This window comes from Macaca thibetana, chromosome 3 (assembly GCF_024542745.1).
Source record: "Macaca thibetana thibetana isolate TM-01 chromosome 3, ASM2454274v1, whole genome shotgun sequence".
Taxonomy (NCBI): Eukaryota; Metazoa; Chordata; class Mammalia; order Primates; family Cercopithecidae; genus Macaca; species Macaca thibetana.
Window position 1 is genome coordinate 47407584 of NC_065580.1, and position 18723 is coordinate 47426306.

The 18723-nt window shown below is 42.2% G+C and overlaps 1 protein-coding gene across 6 annotated transcripts in view; it reads left to right on the forward strand.

The window, feature by feature from the left end:
• DOCK4 (dedicator of cytokinesis 4) overlaps positions 1-14823 on the forward strand; it is a 475353-nt gene extending 460530 nt beyond the window's left edge. For 5 of the 6 annotated variants that reach the window (XM_050782626.1, XM_050782628.1, XM_050782623.1 and 2 more), the window contains 6 exons: positions 225-306; positions 457-566; positions 2715-2787; positions 4831-4944; positions 8275-8336; positions 12180-14823. In XM_050782626.1, coding sequence (XP_050638583.1) covers positions 225-306; positions 457-566; positions 2715-2787; positions 4831-4944; positions 8275-8336; positions 12180-12644 — 906 coding nt within the window. In that variant the 3' untranslated portion in view covers positions 12645-14823. The remainder of the gene's footprint in view (positions 1-224; positions 307-456; positions 567-2714; positions 2788-4830; positions 4945-8274; positions 8337-12179) is intronic. The other variant, XM_050782627.1, reaches the window with a different exon arrangement.
• The last annotated feature ends 3900 nt before the right edge of the window (positions 14824-18723 follow it).

An 18723-nucleotide genomic window follows, 5' to 3' on the forward strand; every position in this document is an offset into this window, starting at 1 on the left:
GCTGAATCTAACACGAAGGCATTCCTTTGGCAGGAGTCAAAATCTCAGACTTTTTATTAATTCATGCAGACTTCTTTGTCAATCTAAGTTACTAAGATTTTTCTATATTGTTAAATGGACTTTTTGCTGATTTGAAAAAAAAGTTGATGATTTTGTTTCAAATATGTCAGTGTTGTGGGCAGCCTTTAATCAGGGTGTGATAATAGCTCCCTGTGTGTTTCCAGCCAAGTCCATCTACCTCAAGCTTGAGTTCTACTCACTCGGCTTCACCTAATGTGACAAGTTCTGCTCCATCGAGTGCCAGAGGTCAGTGCCAGAGTGTGGGGAAGACCAAGGGTACCCAGAGAACATTCTAGTCCTGGGAACTATGGCCAGCTGCCACGCGTTCAGGCTCTCTTCTCCAAACAGGTGCAGCACCACTACCATGCTGATGCTCCTCTCTCCTTCTCTTCCCAGCTTCTCCTTTGTTGTCTGACAAACACAAACATTCCCGAGAAAACTCTTGCCTGTCCCCAAGAGAGAGACCATGCAGTGCCATCTATCCAACACCCGTGGAGCCTTCGCAGGTATCCTTGTAGGGTAGAGGAACTAGAAAACAAGGACGATTCTGGAATTGCTTACATATCTCTGCAGAAACACATGGTAGCTGCCGAAAGCAAGCGGCTGGGCATTGTCAGACCAATCCACCTGGTGAAGAGTGCACTTCTGTCTGCTGCCCATGGTTAGAAATTTCTGCCTGAGCCGTGTTTCTTTTTTTTCTTTCCTTTTTTTGAGACAGGATCTCACTGTGTCACCCAGGCTAGAATGCAGCGGCACAATCCTGGCTCACTGCAACCTCTGCCTCCCAGGTTCAAGCGATTCTCCTATCTCAACCTCCCAAGTAGCTGGGATTACAGGCATACACCACCACGCCTGGCTAATTTTTGTACTTTTAGTAGAAACGGTGTTTTGCCATGTTGGCCAGGCTGGTCTCGAACTCCTGACCTCAGGTGATCCACCCGCCTCGGCCTCCCAAAGTGCTGTGATTACAGGTATGAGCCACCATGCCCGGCCCTGAGCCATGTTTCTGATAGGGACACATGGTAGTTGCTTGGCAGTGAAGCTAAAAGGGAAATGGGAAATTTACCCTCCTTGATCTATTTCATTGCTGCTGCTTAAACATTACGCAAAGTAGTTGGGTGAATAAAGTGCCTGTGTGTGTTTGCATGCCCTGTGTATGTAACAGAAGTCTGGGGGAACGTCTTAGACTAGGAAAATACCCTTGAAGAGAAGCATTCTCCTGCCCAGCAGTCTTTGCCTTTGCCTAGACCTATTTAAAAGAGCTGCAACAGATTCCTTTCTGGGTACCCATGAGTATAGGAGCAATTTGTTTGCCTTTGCCATTCTTGAATGCATGAGAAAAGAGTGGTTCAGTCATTGGCCTTTCCCTGTCAACTCCTCATGGGAGGAAGGGAGCATGGCCCTCAGCCCCTGCCTGAACTTGGTTTTGAAGTGATCCCTGTTTTTTTTGAGAGCAGAGACTTGGGCTCAGCCCTTGGGCACTTCGAGAGCCTTGAAGGTTGGTTTCAAAGTTGAAGATTCATGGGTAGCCTCTGAATTTTAAAGATTATTTGGGACTAATTTAGGAGCAGAGAAAAATAGTTATTTCTACGCCAAGTAATTTCTCTGTTTTTCTACACTGTCCTGGCAGAAGTCTGTAGCCGCATCTGGAAGTGAATGAGCGCGAGTGGGATTTGGCTTGATTGGTTTGTCTTTGCTGATTGTGTGATCCTCCCGAAAGTCCCGGGGTACCGCCTCTGCACAGCGCTGATGTCTTGCAGAAATTATATCTGAATGCATTTGGCTGGACTAGCTATTACCCTTTGTCACTCGATGATGCTGCAAGGGAATTTCTCAGTTTGTTCTGCTCCAGGAGAACTTGTTGCCAGCATGGGCAACTCTGAAAGCCTTCTCTGATTAGCCTCCCAAGTTTTCTGGTTTTAGCAAAATTGGAAGCAGTATATATGTTGCCAAAATTTCAATAGTGCGCATTGCTGTAGTACATCTACTTTTAAGGACTTGGTACTTTCTATTTAATATATTAGGTAAAACTATGTAAAACTGGCATTTTTATAAGTTAAAAATTGTAGACTATCAACTATTTCATTTTTTTTAACCTAATAAAGAATTTTTAACATGCAGGGGTTAAATGTCATTCGCAAGTGATTTTTTGAACTAATATTTCTCCTTTAATTCTTACTTCTGTTTTATATCACCACTGTAGCATTTGTATTTATAAAGAACTCCATACAGGCCAGGTGTGGTGGCTCATGCCTGTAATCACAGCACTTTGGGAGGCCAAGGTGGGAGGACTGCTTGAGCCCAGGCGTTCAAGACCAGCCTGGGCAATAATAGTAAGATTCCATCTCAAAAAAAAAAAGAACTTCATAGCACAACTGCTATTTACGACTTATTTTTTACCTTCCATTTTATTATGAACATTTACCATTTACATTTAAAATGTAATACAAACTTTTCAAACACTCTCAAAACCTAAGGCTCTTCCCACCCCCTTTTACTTAAATCTAATTAAATTATTTATTCCTAGGCTCATCCTATCATATGAAAATTATTTTGAACCAAAAGTTTTAGTGAGGGGATAATCATCTCATTTTCTAAAAGGTTTCACATGTCCGTATATCACATCATAAAAATCAACCCTTGTACCTTTGCAGAGGATGCTGTTTAATCATATTGGAGACGGGGCCTTGCCACGCAGTGACCCAAATCTCTCTGCACCTGAAAAAGGTAAGACCAGCCGCATGATCAGGCCTGGAATGTGTAAGGGCTTGTTTTATCCTCATGTTCTCCAGTCTTCTGTGTGTCTGTGTGGAAAGCAGTGCTCTAGCGCTTTAATGATCAGGACTGGTATGCTCTTTAGGGGATTAATGAAAGACAGTTATTCATGATCATTTATCAAAAGCTGTTTTCCTATAAGATTTTAACAGCAGAATCTGAGCAAGATAGGAAGGCCTGTGTTTAATGGTCTTTTGTTACCATCCAGTGAGTCACCCAGGCAATGCCTCCTCTTCCTGAAACAAAGTTGCCAATTATGCTCCTTGTTCGGCACCGTGAAAATAGCTTCTCCCAGATCGATTCGGTGGTCCCATCCTTTGTCTCCCTTACAAAGCTCATTCAGCCAACTCATGTGTTGTTTGTTGTGACTCAGATACGGCTCTTGTACAATTAAATGCCATTTAAGAATTGCAATCCAGTGCATAATGGAGTGTGCCCTGCCTCAAGGTCACACAAAATGAGAACCAAACACATGGATAGCAGTAAATAGCCAATTAGGGTCAGTCTGCAACACAGCAGAAGATGAAGAGCAGATTAAACACGATTTCCTCAGCTACAGGTCGGGGCTTGCAGCAAGTCACCCATTCACCTCTCTCAGGGTCAGGCCTCAAAAATAAGAGCAGTTCCCCAGACCAATGAATCAAGAGTCGTTAATGAAATATTCTGGGAAAGTGCCTTTTAATTGCCCTCATTAAGAAATAAACTGTACTGTCATTTGGGTACACCAATACATTAGAACTTTCCTTGGAAGATGGAAATTAGTGAAGTCTTAGGCAAAATTATTTTAAAACACAAATTTGGCTTTAATGTTACAAGTCACATGTTGATCTTTGTCGGAACTAAGGAATGTGGTATTTTTCTCACCCCTTCTAAAGAAAACCACAGGCCGGGCGGAGTGGCTCATGCCTGTAATCCCAGCACTTTGGGAGGCCGAGGCGGGTGGATCACGAGGTCAGGAGATCGAGACCATCCTGGCTAACACGGTGAAACCCCGTCTCTACTAAAAATACAAAAAATTAGCCGGGCGCGGTGGCGGCGCCTGTAGTTGCCGGAGGCTGAGGCAGGAGAATGGCGTGAACTCGGGAGGCGGAGCTTGCAGTGAGCCGAGATCGCGCCACTGCACTCCAGCCTGGGAGACAGCGAGACTCCGTCTCAAAAAAAAAAGAAAACCACAATGCAAATTTAAAAGGAGAGAGAAAAAGAATTTTAAGAGGGGTAACTCCATCCCATTAAATGAAAATGAGAGTGGTAAAATGTTAAAATTCTCAACATGCCCACCAGATGGCAGTGTCTGTACAGGGAGTGAGTCACTGGAACTCAGATTTGATGTAAACCTCATTGCATAGAGGCTATTTACAACCAGCGTATCCTGCCCTTATTCCTGCCAGGATTGCTCCATATTGCTGCATTTTACCGAAGCACAGAGCAGACAAATTACAAAATAAGAATGATACTGTCAGTATTCCAAGTCATTTTTTAAGGACATATTTCAGTGTAATTCATTGATTTCAGAAAGTTCTTTCCTCAAAGAGTTATCAATGAGATAATGTGGCATGGCTGTTCTTTCCCAAGAATTCTGCCAAATAGTTAAAATATTAGTATGTCATTATCTTCTCCATTTTGAGGTGTCACTTGTCCAGAAATGTCTACTAAAACCCAAGTTTTAAAATACTCCAGTGACTACATCTTCCGTCTGTTATCCAGCATCTAAATACATGTGTAATTCTCAGCAAGTTTTACACCCCAGTGTAAAGATTTGTAGTTCCCTTTGACAGCACTAAGGGAAATGAAGAGACTTGCTAGCGCCCAGTTAAATGGTAACTATAACTGTTAGGCAGCCAATTAAATAAAGATTTAGTATTCAACAAGTTTCCTGTTTTGTTTTTCATCCAGTTAATTTTTTCATTCTGGATAATTCTGACTTTCTTCTAAGATCTCAAGCATTGGAAGGGCAAAGCTGGACCATGTGTTTTTAGCTGTGTTATTCCCTTCCAGCTGTGAACCCCACCCCTAGCAGCTGGAGCCTGGACAGTGGGAAGGAAGCCAAGAACATGTCGGATAGTGGGAAACTTATCTCTCCCCCTGTCCCTCCAAGACCCACACAGACTGGTGGGTATTTGAAGCATTTGAACAATCACTTTTATAAAATAACTTTTATTGACTACTCCAGCTTGTCCTGAATTCCTGAGAGAAAGGTAGGCATTTGATTTCTGGGATAAATACCTTAGTAGCTGCGTAATTCCTTGACAATTGTCTCCCTCTTTCCTGAACTTCTATTACACGGGGTCAAACAATGGTCCGTTCCAAGTAAGCCTCTCAGATTTTATAAAGTGCTCTTTACCAAGCCACCATTCTCAAATTCGGGGAGGCACCCTAACCTTGGTAGGTCACTAGCATCTTCTCTAACCTTCACTTTGAACCACTTCATTCTTATCAACCTCTGCTAACTCAGCTTCTTTCTTCAGTCTTATTCAGGCCTGATGCCAAAGTTTCCAGTTGCCTCTAAATAGCTGTTGACTAATAGTTATGCTCCACCAGCTTATCAGAGTCATTAACTTTGCATCCGCAGTTATCTGTTGCTTTGAGAGGTCTCTATGCAAGGACTATATTTCTCAAAGGGTTGATTCAGGGTACTGCCTCCGCTCAGGTGGTGGTTTAAGCAGCAAAATCTTGGCCAGGTGTGGTGGCTCACGCCTGTAATCCCAGCATTTTGGGAGATTAAGGTGGGTGGATCGCCTGAACTCACAAGTTCAAGACCAGCCTGGGCAGCATGGCGAAACCCATCTCTACAAAAAATACAAAAATCAGCCAGGTGTGGTGGTACACACCTGCAGTCCCAGCTACTTGGGAGGATGGCTCGAACCCAGAAGACCAAGGTTGCAGTGATCCAAGATGGCACCACTGCACTTCAGCCCGGGCCATTGAGTCAAACCTTGTCTCAAAAAAAATAAATAAATAAAAAAGCAAATTCTCAGTTCTAACCTCACACCTACTGAATCAGAATCTAAATTTTTCTGGGGTAAGACCCTAATATCTGTATTGTTATGAAACCTTTCAGTGATCTAGTGATCCTTCTGCTCACTAGATCTTAAGAACCACTGAAAATGGATCTTAAGCCTCCTTGCCTCCTGAACTTGCTTGGTGACCTACATGTGGGGCCATTTTTAAGAGGGGCCTGCCCTGTTTTACTAGCTTTGCTTATTCTGGATGGGAGAGTTTTTTTCAGCACTTACCTATGTCTATGGTGGATTTGAAGTTTTACAAATACAACTAGCCTAAAAACAAGAACAAAAAATGACATGATTTCTTTCATAGATGTTTCTAGATTATTCATGTTTCATCTGCTGTAGTCTAGCATCTCATCCTTCTTTACCTCTTTTTAAGATAAACTGTGGGCCAGACAAGGTAGTTCACACCTGTAATCCCAGCACTTTGGGAGTCCGAGGCAGGCAGATCACTTGAGCCCAGGAGTTTTGAGACAAGCCTGTGCCACATGGCAAAACCCCATCTCTACAAGAAAAACAAAAATTAGCCAGGCGTGGTGGCGCACATCTATAGTCCTAGCTACTTGGGAGGCTTAGGTGGGAGAATTGCTTGAGCCCAGGAAGCAGAGGTTGCAGTGAGCCAAGAGTGCACCACTGCACTCTAGCCTGGGCAACAGAGTGAGACCCTGCAACAAAATACAATAAACTGTGTGCCACCCAATTTACTCTCTACTTGTCAAAGCCCAAAGTCAAGTCACCAATAATTTTTGAAAGGCATATGAGGTCTTCAAAGAAAACAAGAAATAACTTTAAGCTTATTGATGACCTGCATTAGTGTATCAGTATGTGTGCAGAGGCCTAAAACTTATCGGCCAAATTATTTGTATCTCATTCACAATGTACATATATTCAGGCAGTCTCCAGTTTAAACCTGGTTGTGTCCCTAAAGTTGAGAACCTGCAAAACATTTTTTAGGGAATAATATTGATGGTCCTTAGGTTTCCAGGCCAGTGCAAACCTGAAGACAAGGATACTGATGGAACTATTTTAGGTTGCTGTGGGAAATCGCCTTTCCAGAGAACTATTTCTGCAAACGTGCTGTGGTTGCAGGGGCCACCATGGTGGTGTCAGCAACTGCCTGAGTCAAGAGGAAGAGGGTCCCAGGGAACAATAAACTTTCTGCCACCATTAAGGCAGGAATATAGTTCCCCATCAGGATCAGCTTCTCCCTACAGACATGATTTTCTTCCATAATCATCACCCACAATCAACGGGACAGGAGAACTAATGCTGTTATTAGAATGTGACACATGCTGACAGCATGATCCAGCAAGAGAGAGGCTGCATACCAGCAGTGTGATCATGGAGCACTCTTCCTGACCCCTTAGGACCCAGAGCACACAGGTGACCTTACCCTTCCCAAGTTCACTGGCAGGGCTGCCATCCCTTCTGCACTGATTGCTCTCATGTTCTGTTCTTATGTCATCATCTGTGGTCACTGTTGTGGGGCTCTGTAACTGTCTTTCTTCCTTACAGCCTTTCAGTAGTTTTGTTACGAGTTACAAACCTCACTGTGACAGCTGGGAGAGTGGCAGCTAATCACAGAGCAACATGCCCAGAGTTCACCGAAACATCTCTGTGGAATTGAGAAATGTGGCTGACCCTCGCCCTGTTGACTGTGTCACGGCCAGCCTTCACCATACAGGACTGTGCTTTAGAGAGCTGGATTTGCTACACAAGTGTGCACACAGGAGCAGTGCTATCACACATGCTGTGTCCCACGAGTAGGACTTGAAAATCGAGAGAGAAAAAGCAAACAGTTCACTCTTCTTGGCCACGATGATGAAATCCATAGAGACCCACCACCAGGGGATAATGGGAAGACCTGAGTACAAGCATTAGGGGAAGAAATGGAAAACCATGCACCTCTTGTATGGCCATGGCCAAGGGCTTTCTACCTATTTGGAGAGTACTGGAGTTGTTGGGGGGAGCTGATTCAATATATTCCCATAGACCTGTTCCAGGCTGCTGGGGTGGCCATGGTGTTCTCATTGGTGCTTAGGTCAAAGACAACAGCTGTTCCCCAAGAACTGCTCCCTAGCACCTCACACCTAAAAGCACCTTATGAGATAGAGCAAGCAGTGCAGAAGCACCTGAACTTTGGGGAAATGGAAAGGACATTGGATGAGTTTGGGAACCTTTCATTTGGTCAAAGCATCATATATGCCATGATAACTTTTTGCTGATGCTCCCATATCTTGGCGGTGCCGCCCTTTGTGAGAACCCATTCTAGATAGGCATCATTTAGCTTCTGCCCCATCCTCACCACTCCCTTTGCTTAGAAGGTCTTTATGCACTGGATCATCTATCTGGGTTTGTAACACAGAGAGCATGTGCAGATAGTCAATCGTCTGGTTTTTCTTAATTGAAATGTTCTCTCTCTCCCCATTGACAGCTTCACCAGCAAGACACACGACATCAGTATCCCCCTCACCTGCCGGGCGATCTCCATTGAAGGTAAAGGCCCGTCTTTCGACTGAGGCTAGAGACTGGCCCAGGTTTTTTTTTTCTCTAAGACTCATCCCGGATATATCAAAAGGTGCTTTAATTTGCAGGGACGGCTGGGCGCGGTGGCTCAAGCCTGTAATCCCAGCACTTTGGGAGGCCGAGACGGGCGGATCACGAGGTCAGGAGATCGAGACCATCCTGGCTAACACGGTGAAACCCCGTCTCTACTAAAAAATACAAAAAAAAAAAAAAAAAAACTAGCCGGGCGAGGTGGCGGGCGCCTGTAGTCCCAGCTACTCGGGAGGCTGAGGCAGGAGAATGGCGTGAACCCGGGAGGCGGAGCTTGCAGTGAGCTGAGATCTGGCCACTGCACTCCAGCCTGAGTGGCAGAGCGAGACTCCGTCTCAAAAAAAAAAAAAAAAAAAAAAAAAAAAAAAAAAAAAAAAATTTGCAGGGACAAGGCAAAGAACATATCAAGCAGGGATAGGGGAAGCTGGGTAAGAAAAGAACACTGGACTTTCCCCTCTGGGTGCCTCCTCCACGAATGCAGCCATTTGTTTTTCCATGATTAGCCTCATTCTCCAAATGGTAGCAGTGAGAACTTGCAAACTGAAGTCAGTGCATATACTGAATTAGGAAAGGAATGTGGTCCTAATGTACCTCCTAGGAAATTTTCAGCCTGGCCTTTTAGTTTCAGGCACATCAAACACACACACACTTAGATTGAGAAACATCACTATGAAGATCTACTAAATATTCTCTGTTGTCTTTTTGCCTTTATCATAAGCCTCACCCATTTTATCAAAGCCAAACCTAACAGTCTCTTTTAATATTTTTATACCAAGTTTCTCATTTACATTAGAAATACATACTTGATCATGAAAAACAAGGCAGTAATATGGATTTTAAACATTTCTAGGGAACAAACTGGAAAGTTGTAAAGGTCAGACATTTGAATTGGTTTGCAGACATGGGCTATTTAACAACTTTAAACATAAAAAAAGTCCCTCATGAAGATAAAGAATAATATTTAGTCTCTATCCAAATTGAATCAGACTAGCTTCAAGGATTGTCAGTGCGTGAGAGATTGGTGTTCAGAACTGCTGCACCAGAGGCAAATATGAAGTGTGTTGAAAGAATGATTTTGTACCTGAGTGACTCAGGATTTACACGCTCCGTGTCTTTTGTGTTGATAAGCTAGTTCTAGCTAATGTTCAGAAGACAAATTAGCCTCTACAAATACATAGGGGCAGGTTGCGATCCAATGCATCTGTGGTGCTAACGATAGTTGCTGATAGAAATTGAGAAACTGGAAAACAATCCGCCTCCCTCCGCAAAACGGAGAAAATTGCAAAGAAGTGTGATTCCCTTGCATTGCCAAAATTTCTGATGTAGAAATTCGCGGGTAAGTGCAAGTGATTGGCTCATTTTGTTCTCATTCTGTAATGCAGCTGTTATTATGAAGTACCTGTGACAGCATTCACTCTGGAAGCCATAGCCTGTCACCTCGATGTGATGGAAAGGAAAGCAATATGGCTTTTCCACACTTTTACATTTACTCTTACTCACACAGAGCTCCCACACGTTGCTATGGAATTACCATCTGTATTTTTCAACTTAATTTTTGTTGGGTAGTAAGAAAATAAGTCTTAGAGATTAATTCTTAAACATTAAAAAGAACCCAAGGGCTAAAAATGTTTGAATAGCTATGAAATAGTCTTAGTTAGCAAGCTGGTATATGCTGTCTTTCAGCAGACCTGTATATATTTTTACTGGCCATATACAGTCCGAAGCCATGTCTTTATACGTAGGGTTTGAAGGAAAAGAACATAGATCGAACATTTGTGTTATATCTCCTGGGTTACATTAGGGGGCATACTGCTACCATGTTACTAGCTTTGCAGTGTGCTGCCCTAACTGATAGAGTTTAGTGGGGTTTTGGGAATTTTTTCCCCCGCCAGCCATTAAACTATGGGTCTAACCCTACAGCGAAGACTGAGCTGACCTGCCATATTTTGAATTTCAGGTCTAACTTTTGACAGAGGTAGCAGTGAATTGGGAACTCTTAATTGGCCTTAATTTTAGGCTCCTACTAAATGACAGGATGTATATCTACCAGCGTTATTTTGTTTACAAAGAGAGACCAAAGTAAAGTTAGCTTAAGATGGCATTTCTCAAAGTGTATGCCACAGAACATTAGTTTTCCAGGACATTATGTAATAAGCGGGGAAAAAAAGGTCTATAGTCAAGTAAGTTTGGAAAACACTGGGCTGAACAAAATTATTTGTATTCCTTTATTCTAAGACTTGAAAATGCGAATATGTTTTGAACATACACAAGGAGCATACGGTGTGCAGCATTTCCCAGCAGAACCCTCTTTTCACAGAGCATCTCTTAGGACTCGTTTTCCATGGGATACCAGTTGGGAAAGCAACAAACTCAGATGCCAAATGGAGCCAGACAGCTGACATAAATGAAGGAAGGAGGCTGGGCATAGTCCCCACATGGCACAGTGGGGACTGGCACAGTGAAAAGGGACAGCCCCTGCTCAGCTTTTAAAGATTCTCTCTATTAAGAGAATGTGTGCCATTGTGGCCAGAACTTCTAGCTCCTTATGAACTGCCAGAATTCTGGAGTTTCATGTGAAATGTGAAATGTTAAAAAATAACAACTAAATCACGTTTTTAAAAAACCCTGCTGATGAAACAGCTCACATCTCAGGCTACAGCCCGGGAGCTGCCAGTATGCCAGTTCAGCTCAGGAGTCTGGAGTGATGGCTGGAGAAATCAGGTGCAGGACCTTGGGTGCCTCTGCTCCTCCTCCTCAGCTCTCTGGGTCCTCTGAGCTGAGTGTGCTCAGCGGCCCTGGCTCCTGGCCTGCAGCATGCCCTGCTGAGCTGGGAAGGTGAATAGGGCCCCCAAAGGTTGTATGGTGGTTTTTGTGTTTTTTTTTTTTTTTTTTTTTTTTGGCCAGTTCCTCTCTTCCAAACTATAGGACTAATGTGTGCCTCCAAATTATCTTGGTGGGTACCTTTTTAAAATTATTTTTCGAGACAGAGTCTCATGTGCACTGGTGGATCACGGCTCACTGCAGCCTCAACCTCCCAAGGCTCAGGTCATCCTCCCAGAGGAACTGGGATTACAGGCATGAGCCACCACACCCAGCTAACTTTTTGGATTTTTTAGTAGAAACGGGGTTTTGCCGTGTTTCCCAGGCTGGTCTCGAGCTCCTGGCCTCAAATGATCCGTGCCTCCGCCTCCTAAAGTACTGGGATTACAGGCGTGAGCCACCACGCCTAGCTCATGTATCCTCTATCTGAAAATAAGGAGTAAACTGGGCGGTGAACTGAACTCAAGGACTGGTGGCCCTGGCAGATAAACGTCTGGTGTGCATTTTCAGTGCCACAAAGGACAACACTCAAATTTGAGTGTGAGTGTATTAGTCTGCTCGGGCTTCCCCCATAAAATACCACAAACTGGGTGGCTTAGACACCGGCAATGTATTTTCTCAATTCTGGCAGCTAGAAGTCCAGGATCAAGGCGTGGCAGCCTTGGTTTCCCCGAAGCCTCCCTCCTGAGCTTGCAGACCGCCCTTCCTGCAAGGTCTTTGTGTGTCGCATTCTTGGCGTCTCCCTGTGTGTCCAGATGCCTCTTCTTATAAGGACACCAGTCAGCTTGGATTAGGATGCACCGTAATGACCTTTTACCTTAATCACCTCCTTAAAGGCTGCATCTCCTGATGCAGCTGGCTTTGGGGGTTTTGGGGGCCTCCGCATGGGGGCGCGCATTTCAGCGCATCTGCGTTCACGACTCAATACTGTGTCTCCCTCTCGTTTCCTTCTCCCCGGAGCAGGGCTCTGTGCAGTCTTTTACCCCCTCTCCGGTGGAGTACCACTCACCAGGACTCATCTCCAACTCCCCCGTCTTGTCGGGCAGCTACAGCAGTGGGATTTCTTCTCTCAGCCGGTGCAGCACGTCGGAAACCTCAGGCTTTGAAAATCAGGTGAACGAACAGTCAGTCCCCCTGCCGGTGCCAGTGCCGGTGCCGGTGCCTGTGCCTGTGCCTGTGCCGAGCTACGGCGGGGAGGAGCCGGTGCGCAAGGAGAGCAAGACCCCGCCCCCGTACAGCGTCTACGAGCGGACTCTGCGGCGCCCTGTCCCGCTACCTCACAGCCTCTCCATCCCCGTCACGCCCGAGCCGCCCGCGCTGCCCCCCAAGCCTCTGGCAGCGCGATCCAGCCACCTGGAGAATGGGGCCCGGAGGACTGACCCCGGCCCGCGGCCCAGGCCCCTGCCGCGCAAGGTCTCTCAGTTATAAGTCACTTTTCTATGTACCTGCGATGCATTCTTTGCCCGTTTACAAAATAAGTATGATGAGAAGACATTTAGTGTAGGCACTTTAATAACTTACTCAGATCCTTCGATGAATGGAATTAAAACTTGCTTATTAATATCATGTTGCACAATATTAAAAGTTGCTGATCTAAAACGCCAGATGTTAAATGAAGTATGGCTGAATTTCATTAAAACGTTTCTCATTTGAAAGTGGTAAATAGTGATAAAGACTCCTTTTGTACCTTTTTATGTTCTTTTTTTTATATAGTTTAATCTTAAAACCAATACGATATTGTCAGACAATACAATGTGTGACAATGTTGTATCCCTTTTACTGAATACTTGATACTTGGAGAAAGCTTATTAAGTCAGTGTACATCCTAACACAGTGGTCCTTATTTTAGAAGACTTCTGTAAATAAGGCAAGGGTTTTGGCTCTTCCCCTGAGCAGATTATCAGTGCAGATCATCAGAATTAAAGTTCAAGCAGGTGAGCAAGACAGTATACTTAAAGGGTTGCAAGGATTGGGACTGGAAATTGTTTTGTTCTTGAAACAAAATGCTTCTTTAAGGTTGCTTTTGCTGTTTGACTGCTGTCTACATTCTTAAAATGCTATTTCGCGAATTGGTTGCTAAATCCCTTACTACCCTGACACCATGGTATCTACTGTATTTCTTTTCAAGGTGCAATTTGCTTCAGAGTTCCAATCAGCTAGATTAAGCAAGAGACTCCAGAAGAAATGTTTACTTGAATTTTGCGCTTCCTTTCTTGTTTCCTATAAAAAATTTGTCATTGAACAAGAGCAAGTGCTCAAGTGTTAAAGAGGCACAAATGACTGTGCCCCATTAGCAAGAATTCAGGAATCAATACAGGACAGTATTAAATTAATAGCTTAAGTGAAGAAAAAAAAACTTAGTGAAAATGTATTAGCATGATTAAATGGCAAAAGGACTTATCAAAGGCAAGGGCATTAACTTTCAATCCTGCACAAAATAAAAAATTCCTCACGACTCTCCACTTTTACCAGTGGAGTTTGTCTTAGCTGACCTGTCGTCTTTCTGTTGAAGGAGGGTTGCTGTAGACTTCTCTAGCTTGAATATTGCAACATAGCATCTTAGATCTAGGTAGGGATGCTAATGCCACAGTTGTAGAAGTGTGAATAAAGCACCTTGTCTGTAGTAATGTATTTTATATCTTTGTTTTTTCTTTTACTGACTGTTTATAACACTCAATTGACAATAGATATGAACTGTATTTTAAATCATACTGTTAAATATTTTCCCTCTTTTGTTGGGAAGCTCATTTTAGTTTAACCATGTTTATTTCGTTGGTAGCTTACCTGGAAGGCAGTGACCACTTTTTTATATTCTCTTAATGAAACCATTCAGCAGGTATATGCTGTTGAGGCTGGTTATAGAGGTTTTCTATAATAAATGTTCAAGTATTTTTGTATATAACTGGTTAATTTTAATAAGAGATACCATTATGTGTAAAAAAAAGTAAAAATAAAAGCAAACAGTTGTTGATGCAGTATGATTGTTATAATTATGCCAAATACTTTATGTATGGAAAAAGAATATTTGTACATATGTGCTTTTAACAATTCTGCCATATTGACTTTACAATTTTGAATGTCGGAAAAATTAATATATGTTAAATATTTATGTTTAGTGAAAGTGTTCATAATTGAGAAAAGGAACATATGCATTTTAGCTTTGTATCTTGCAAGTTTTGCAGTCAGAAATTTTTTCAACTAGCTTTTGCTTTTGCTAACACTTTGTGTCTGTAACCACATTCATATATATACACATATATATGTGAAGCTCCATATTTCTGTTGCTTTAAAGAAGTAAAAACTTCCATTTAAATAAGATGACATGCATAAGATAACAAAGCTTCCTTGATTTCCTTTTCCTGTGTAATTTAATAGATTTGTTGACTAGTGCTTTGGCACAGTATAAATCAGTGTTATTTGCTCTTGGAGCCATTTTTTAAAAAAAATTTTGGCAGTGAGCAGTTGAATTTATCTTGAATTTATCATGTGTGTGTATTTCTGAAGCAGCTACATAGCAGAACATTTTAAGAGATTCTGTTAGCCCACATGTTCATGTTGGTTGCTGCTGAATGGTAAATATTAAATAAAATTACCAGATTAATCTTAATATTTCTGTCTTTACTCCTATCATCAGCATGTCTTTACTTGGAATAGAAGCGACTCTTGATCTTATTATAGTGAGATTTCTAGCCTTCTGTTTTAGATAGATCCTGTTTGTGTTGTCGTGCCCAGATAGATGCATTTCACACTCACTACAGCTCACTTACGCCATAGGAAACAATCACTGGAAAGGTAACAAACAATATGGGTTAATAGCCCATAGAGAAGGTAGCATTTACCTGGTTGGCTGACCATTCATTGGCCCTAACCAGAGCCAACTTAAGTCAAACCATCAAAATTTGTTTGCATCAGAAAACTTGACATAAAACAGATAATTCCAAGCATATAAGGGCATGGTTAAATGCTGCTTTTGACAGCTGTGGTAAAAATCTATCTGCATGCCAACTCTTCTCCCTGGTTTTCATAAAATAATAGAAAATATACATTCAATATACACTGAAAACCCCATTGACTATAAGATTTCTATTAATAAAGCCTGGCTTTTAACTTGGTGAAATGTATCAATATTGTATTAGGTTTAAGACATTTATGTAACTCAGTGCCAAGAAAACCATTGTCTACAGCTTCAGCCTCATTGAATACAAAAACCCATTTAAAGGCCATTGTCAGCTGGGTGCAGTGGCTCACGCCTGTAATCCCAGCACTTCGGGAGGCTGAGGCTGGTGGATCACTTTAAGTCAGGAGTTCAAGACCAGCCTGACCAACATGGTGAAACCCCATCTCTACTAAAAATACAAAAATTAGCTGGGTGTGGTGGCAGGTGCCTGTAATCCCAGCTACTCAGGAGGCTGAGGCAGGAGAATCACTTGAACCCAGGAGGCAGAGGTTGCAGTGAACTGAGATCATGCCACTGCACTCCAGCCTGGGTGACAGAGTGAGACTCTTGTCTCAAAAACACAAAAAATAAAGGCCATTGTCAGTGTCTTTCTGATTGTTTCTCAACATATCTAAGTGACTTTGGAATATTTTTGGGTTATTTACATTACAACTGAGCCCATCAGTTTTGGACTCTACAAGCATAATTACAATAGGAAGAGCTCAGTTTCCTACATAAGTAGGTTTCTCCCTGGATTGTTACTAACTGTTCTACAAAACACAACAAAGAGAACAACAAGTTGCATAGCTTTGCCTTTGTTTTATCTGTGCACATTGAAAGGTGGTTTGTACTGAAATGAATTCTTACTTATTTATTAAAGTAAGCCCAGCCCTCTTTATGTAAGAATACCATACAATCCCCGTGCTTTGGGAGGCCGAGGCGGGCAGATCACGAGGTCAAGAGATCAAGACCATCCTGGCCAACATGGTGAAACCCCATCTCTACTAAAAATACAAAAATTAGGTGGGCATGGTGGCACATGCCTGTTGTCCTAGTTACTCAGGAGGCTGAGGCAGGAGAATCACTTGAACCCGGGAGGAGGAGGTTGCAGTGAGCTGAGATTGCACCACTGCACTCCAACCTGGCGACAGAGTGAGATTCCGTCTGAACAACAACAAAAAAACGAATACCAGAAAAATAGGTTGGAAAATGTAGCAAAATACCAATCCCCAAACATAACTATTAATATTTTTACATATTCCTTTTGCCTTTTTCTACACATATATATTACATAGTTTTTCTAAATTGTTAACTGCTAGTTCCTCAAAGACACAGTCATCAACACAATCTATTGACGATACAGGGCTGAGTTCATTGCTCCCTACCATAAGGGAGAGAAACCCACCTCAGCAGAGCTTTGGTAGTGTCTTATGGCAAAGGGTAAGATCAGATTTTGTTGAAATTCTGGAGTTTTGTTTAAGGTGGATCTTTTAATGAGCAGGCCTTGAGTAGGATTGGGTAAAAATCACAGTATAATTGTTTAGGATGAATACAAACAGCCAGGCAAGGATTTTAAGTGAGGGGGTTCAGAGAGTCTTATGTCAGTTTTAGTGCCACCAGCAATATATTTTTGTGGCAAGTTTTTCAAGACTGGATATCAATGTGTGTTTACTTATTTAATATGTTGGTGGGGGGAGGGAGGGGAATACTGCTACCTTACCTAAAGTTTGAGGAAAGGTTAATAAGTCAGTGAAGTATTTTATTTATAGAATCTTGTGCTAAGGATATTGATATCCTGATGAAGTGAAAAGGGAAGATGAAAAGAAAAGTAACAGGCATTAAATTTAGGACGGCACCTACTAAAACACTTCATTCCGGAGAAGAGATTGGTAAGACATTTTAGATTCTCTATTTGTGTAGAATACTAGAAAATTCCCAAAATTCTGAACCCATGTACCACTTTACTTATCCAGAGTTTACCTCTGTCATTCACAACCAATTAAGGAGCCAAAAGCCTAGAAGTGAGGATGATGATCTGAACAGCCGCACTAAACAGCCCAGTCTGCTCACAGAATGAACAGTCTCCATCCAAGAAGATGAAGCTGATGAAGTGCTCATTGTGTTTGAATCTTGCTAAAGGGAGACATACCTTTTTGTAAGAGTTAAGGGATGGATGAGATAGGTACCTAGAAAGCTGTGCAAGTAGAAAAAGCTAATAACTCCAGAAAGAACCAAAACCTTTTACACAAGAAAGCAAATGTAACTATAATACACTGTATGAGTTAGCTATTTATCATATTTACATAGTTATGGAAATACAAAACATAATTGGTCTAGCCCCAAATTATCATACAATTATATTGGAAGGATGAGGGTAAAGGAATTCATGTATGTGGAGAATAAATTCTCATGTTCCATAAAGGGATATTAGCAGATAATGCATAAAACTTAATGACAATCAAAAAGTATCAATAAAAGATAACTTTTTTATTTAGAGATAAAAGGTAAACAGTAAGAAATAATTTTAAAAATTGAAAATAGTTGTCTCTGAGAAGTGAAAATGGCCGGTGACTGGGATGTTGCAAGGGGCTATTTTATGCAGTGGCTTTATAGAACTATATGCAAGTATGATGACGCATTTTCAGAGATTGACAAAGAATTATACAATATTTGAATGCCACTACACTGGTTTCACTTCTCGTATTTTTTTCTCCTTTATATAAAAGAGCAAATCTGGATCCGGGCCTCTTTGAAAAGGACATCCGGAGTTTGCAACCAGGTGTCTACTGAAAGGCATAGGTGTGGCAGGTAGGAGGAGATGAAAGTGGAGGAGTTTCTGGATGCATATGAAACTCCTACTAGAGCAGAAGTGAGTAGCAGTGAGACCAGCTACTTTTAATCCTGTACGTTTGTGAAGGGTTTAACAGTCAAGCTCCTCTTCTTTAGTAGCAGCAGTAAGGAGCCAAGAGAAACAATTTTTATACAGACTTCTAAAAGGAATTTTACAGGTATTATTAACAGTTTACAAGTCCCTTTTGTGTCAATTATGTAAATTTTCTCATTCGGATAAAAGCACAGGAAGGTCTTGATATGTCTTAGTGCATTACAGCAGTTAACAGTCCCAGGTTATTTCCAAAGGGGAAAAACACTAGTAATTGCATGGTGAGTGTTAAGAGGGCTTGGGTCTATAATGAAGAAATTCAGCATTCAGAAAGGATGTCCTATCACACCCTTTCTCCCTCCCCTCACTGTCTACATGGGACTACCTCAGCCTCCTGCCTCAGCACTCACAATGTATCCAAATCCTTGATCATCTAAACCCAGAGAAAGAGGCTCTTCTCTTCAGAGTTAAGCTCTCTACCCATGCGTTGATCCCGTCTCATTTGGCCGCCTTCTTGAGGAGAGCTGACTGTGACCTTCGAGCATATTTATCTAGCTAACACAATGGCTAGGCCTGAAGACAAGAACAAATGTAACATTTACCAACCTCAGACAATAGGGAAACTTTCTTCTTTCTTTCCTTTGTATTCCTTTTGGTTAGGCAACTTTTTAAGCTTAATAATTTATAAA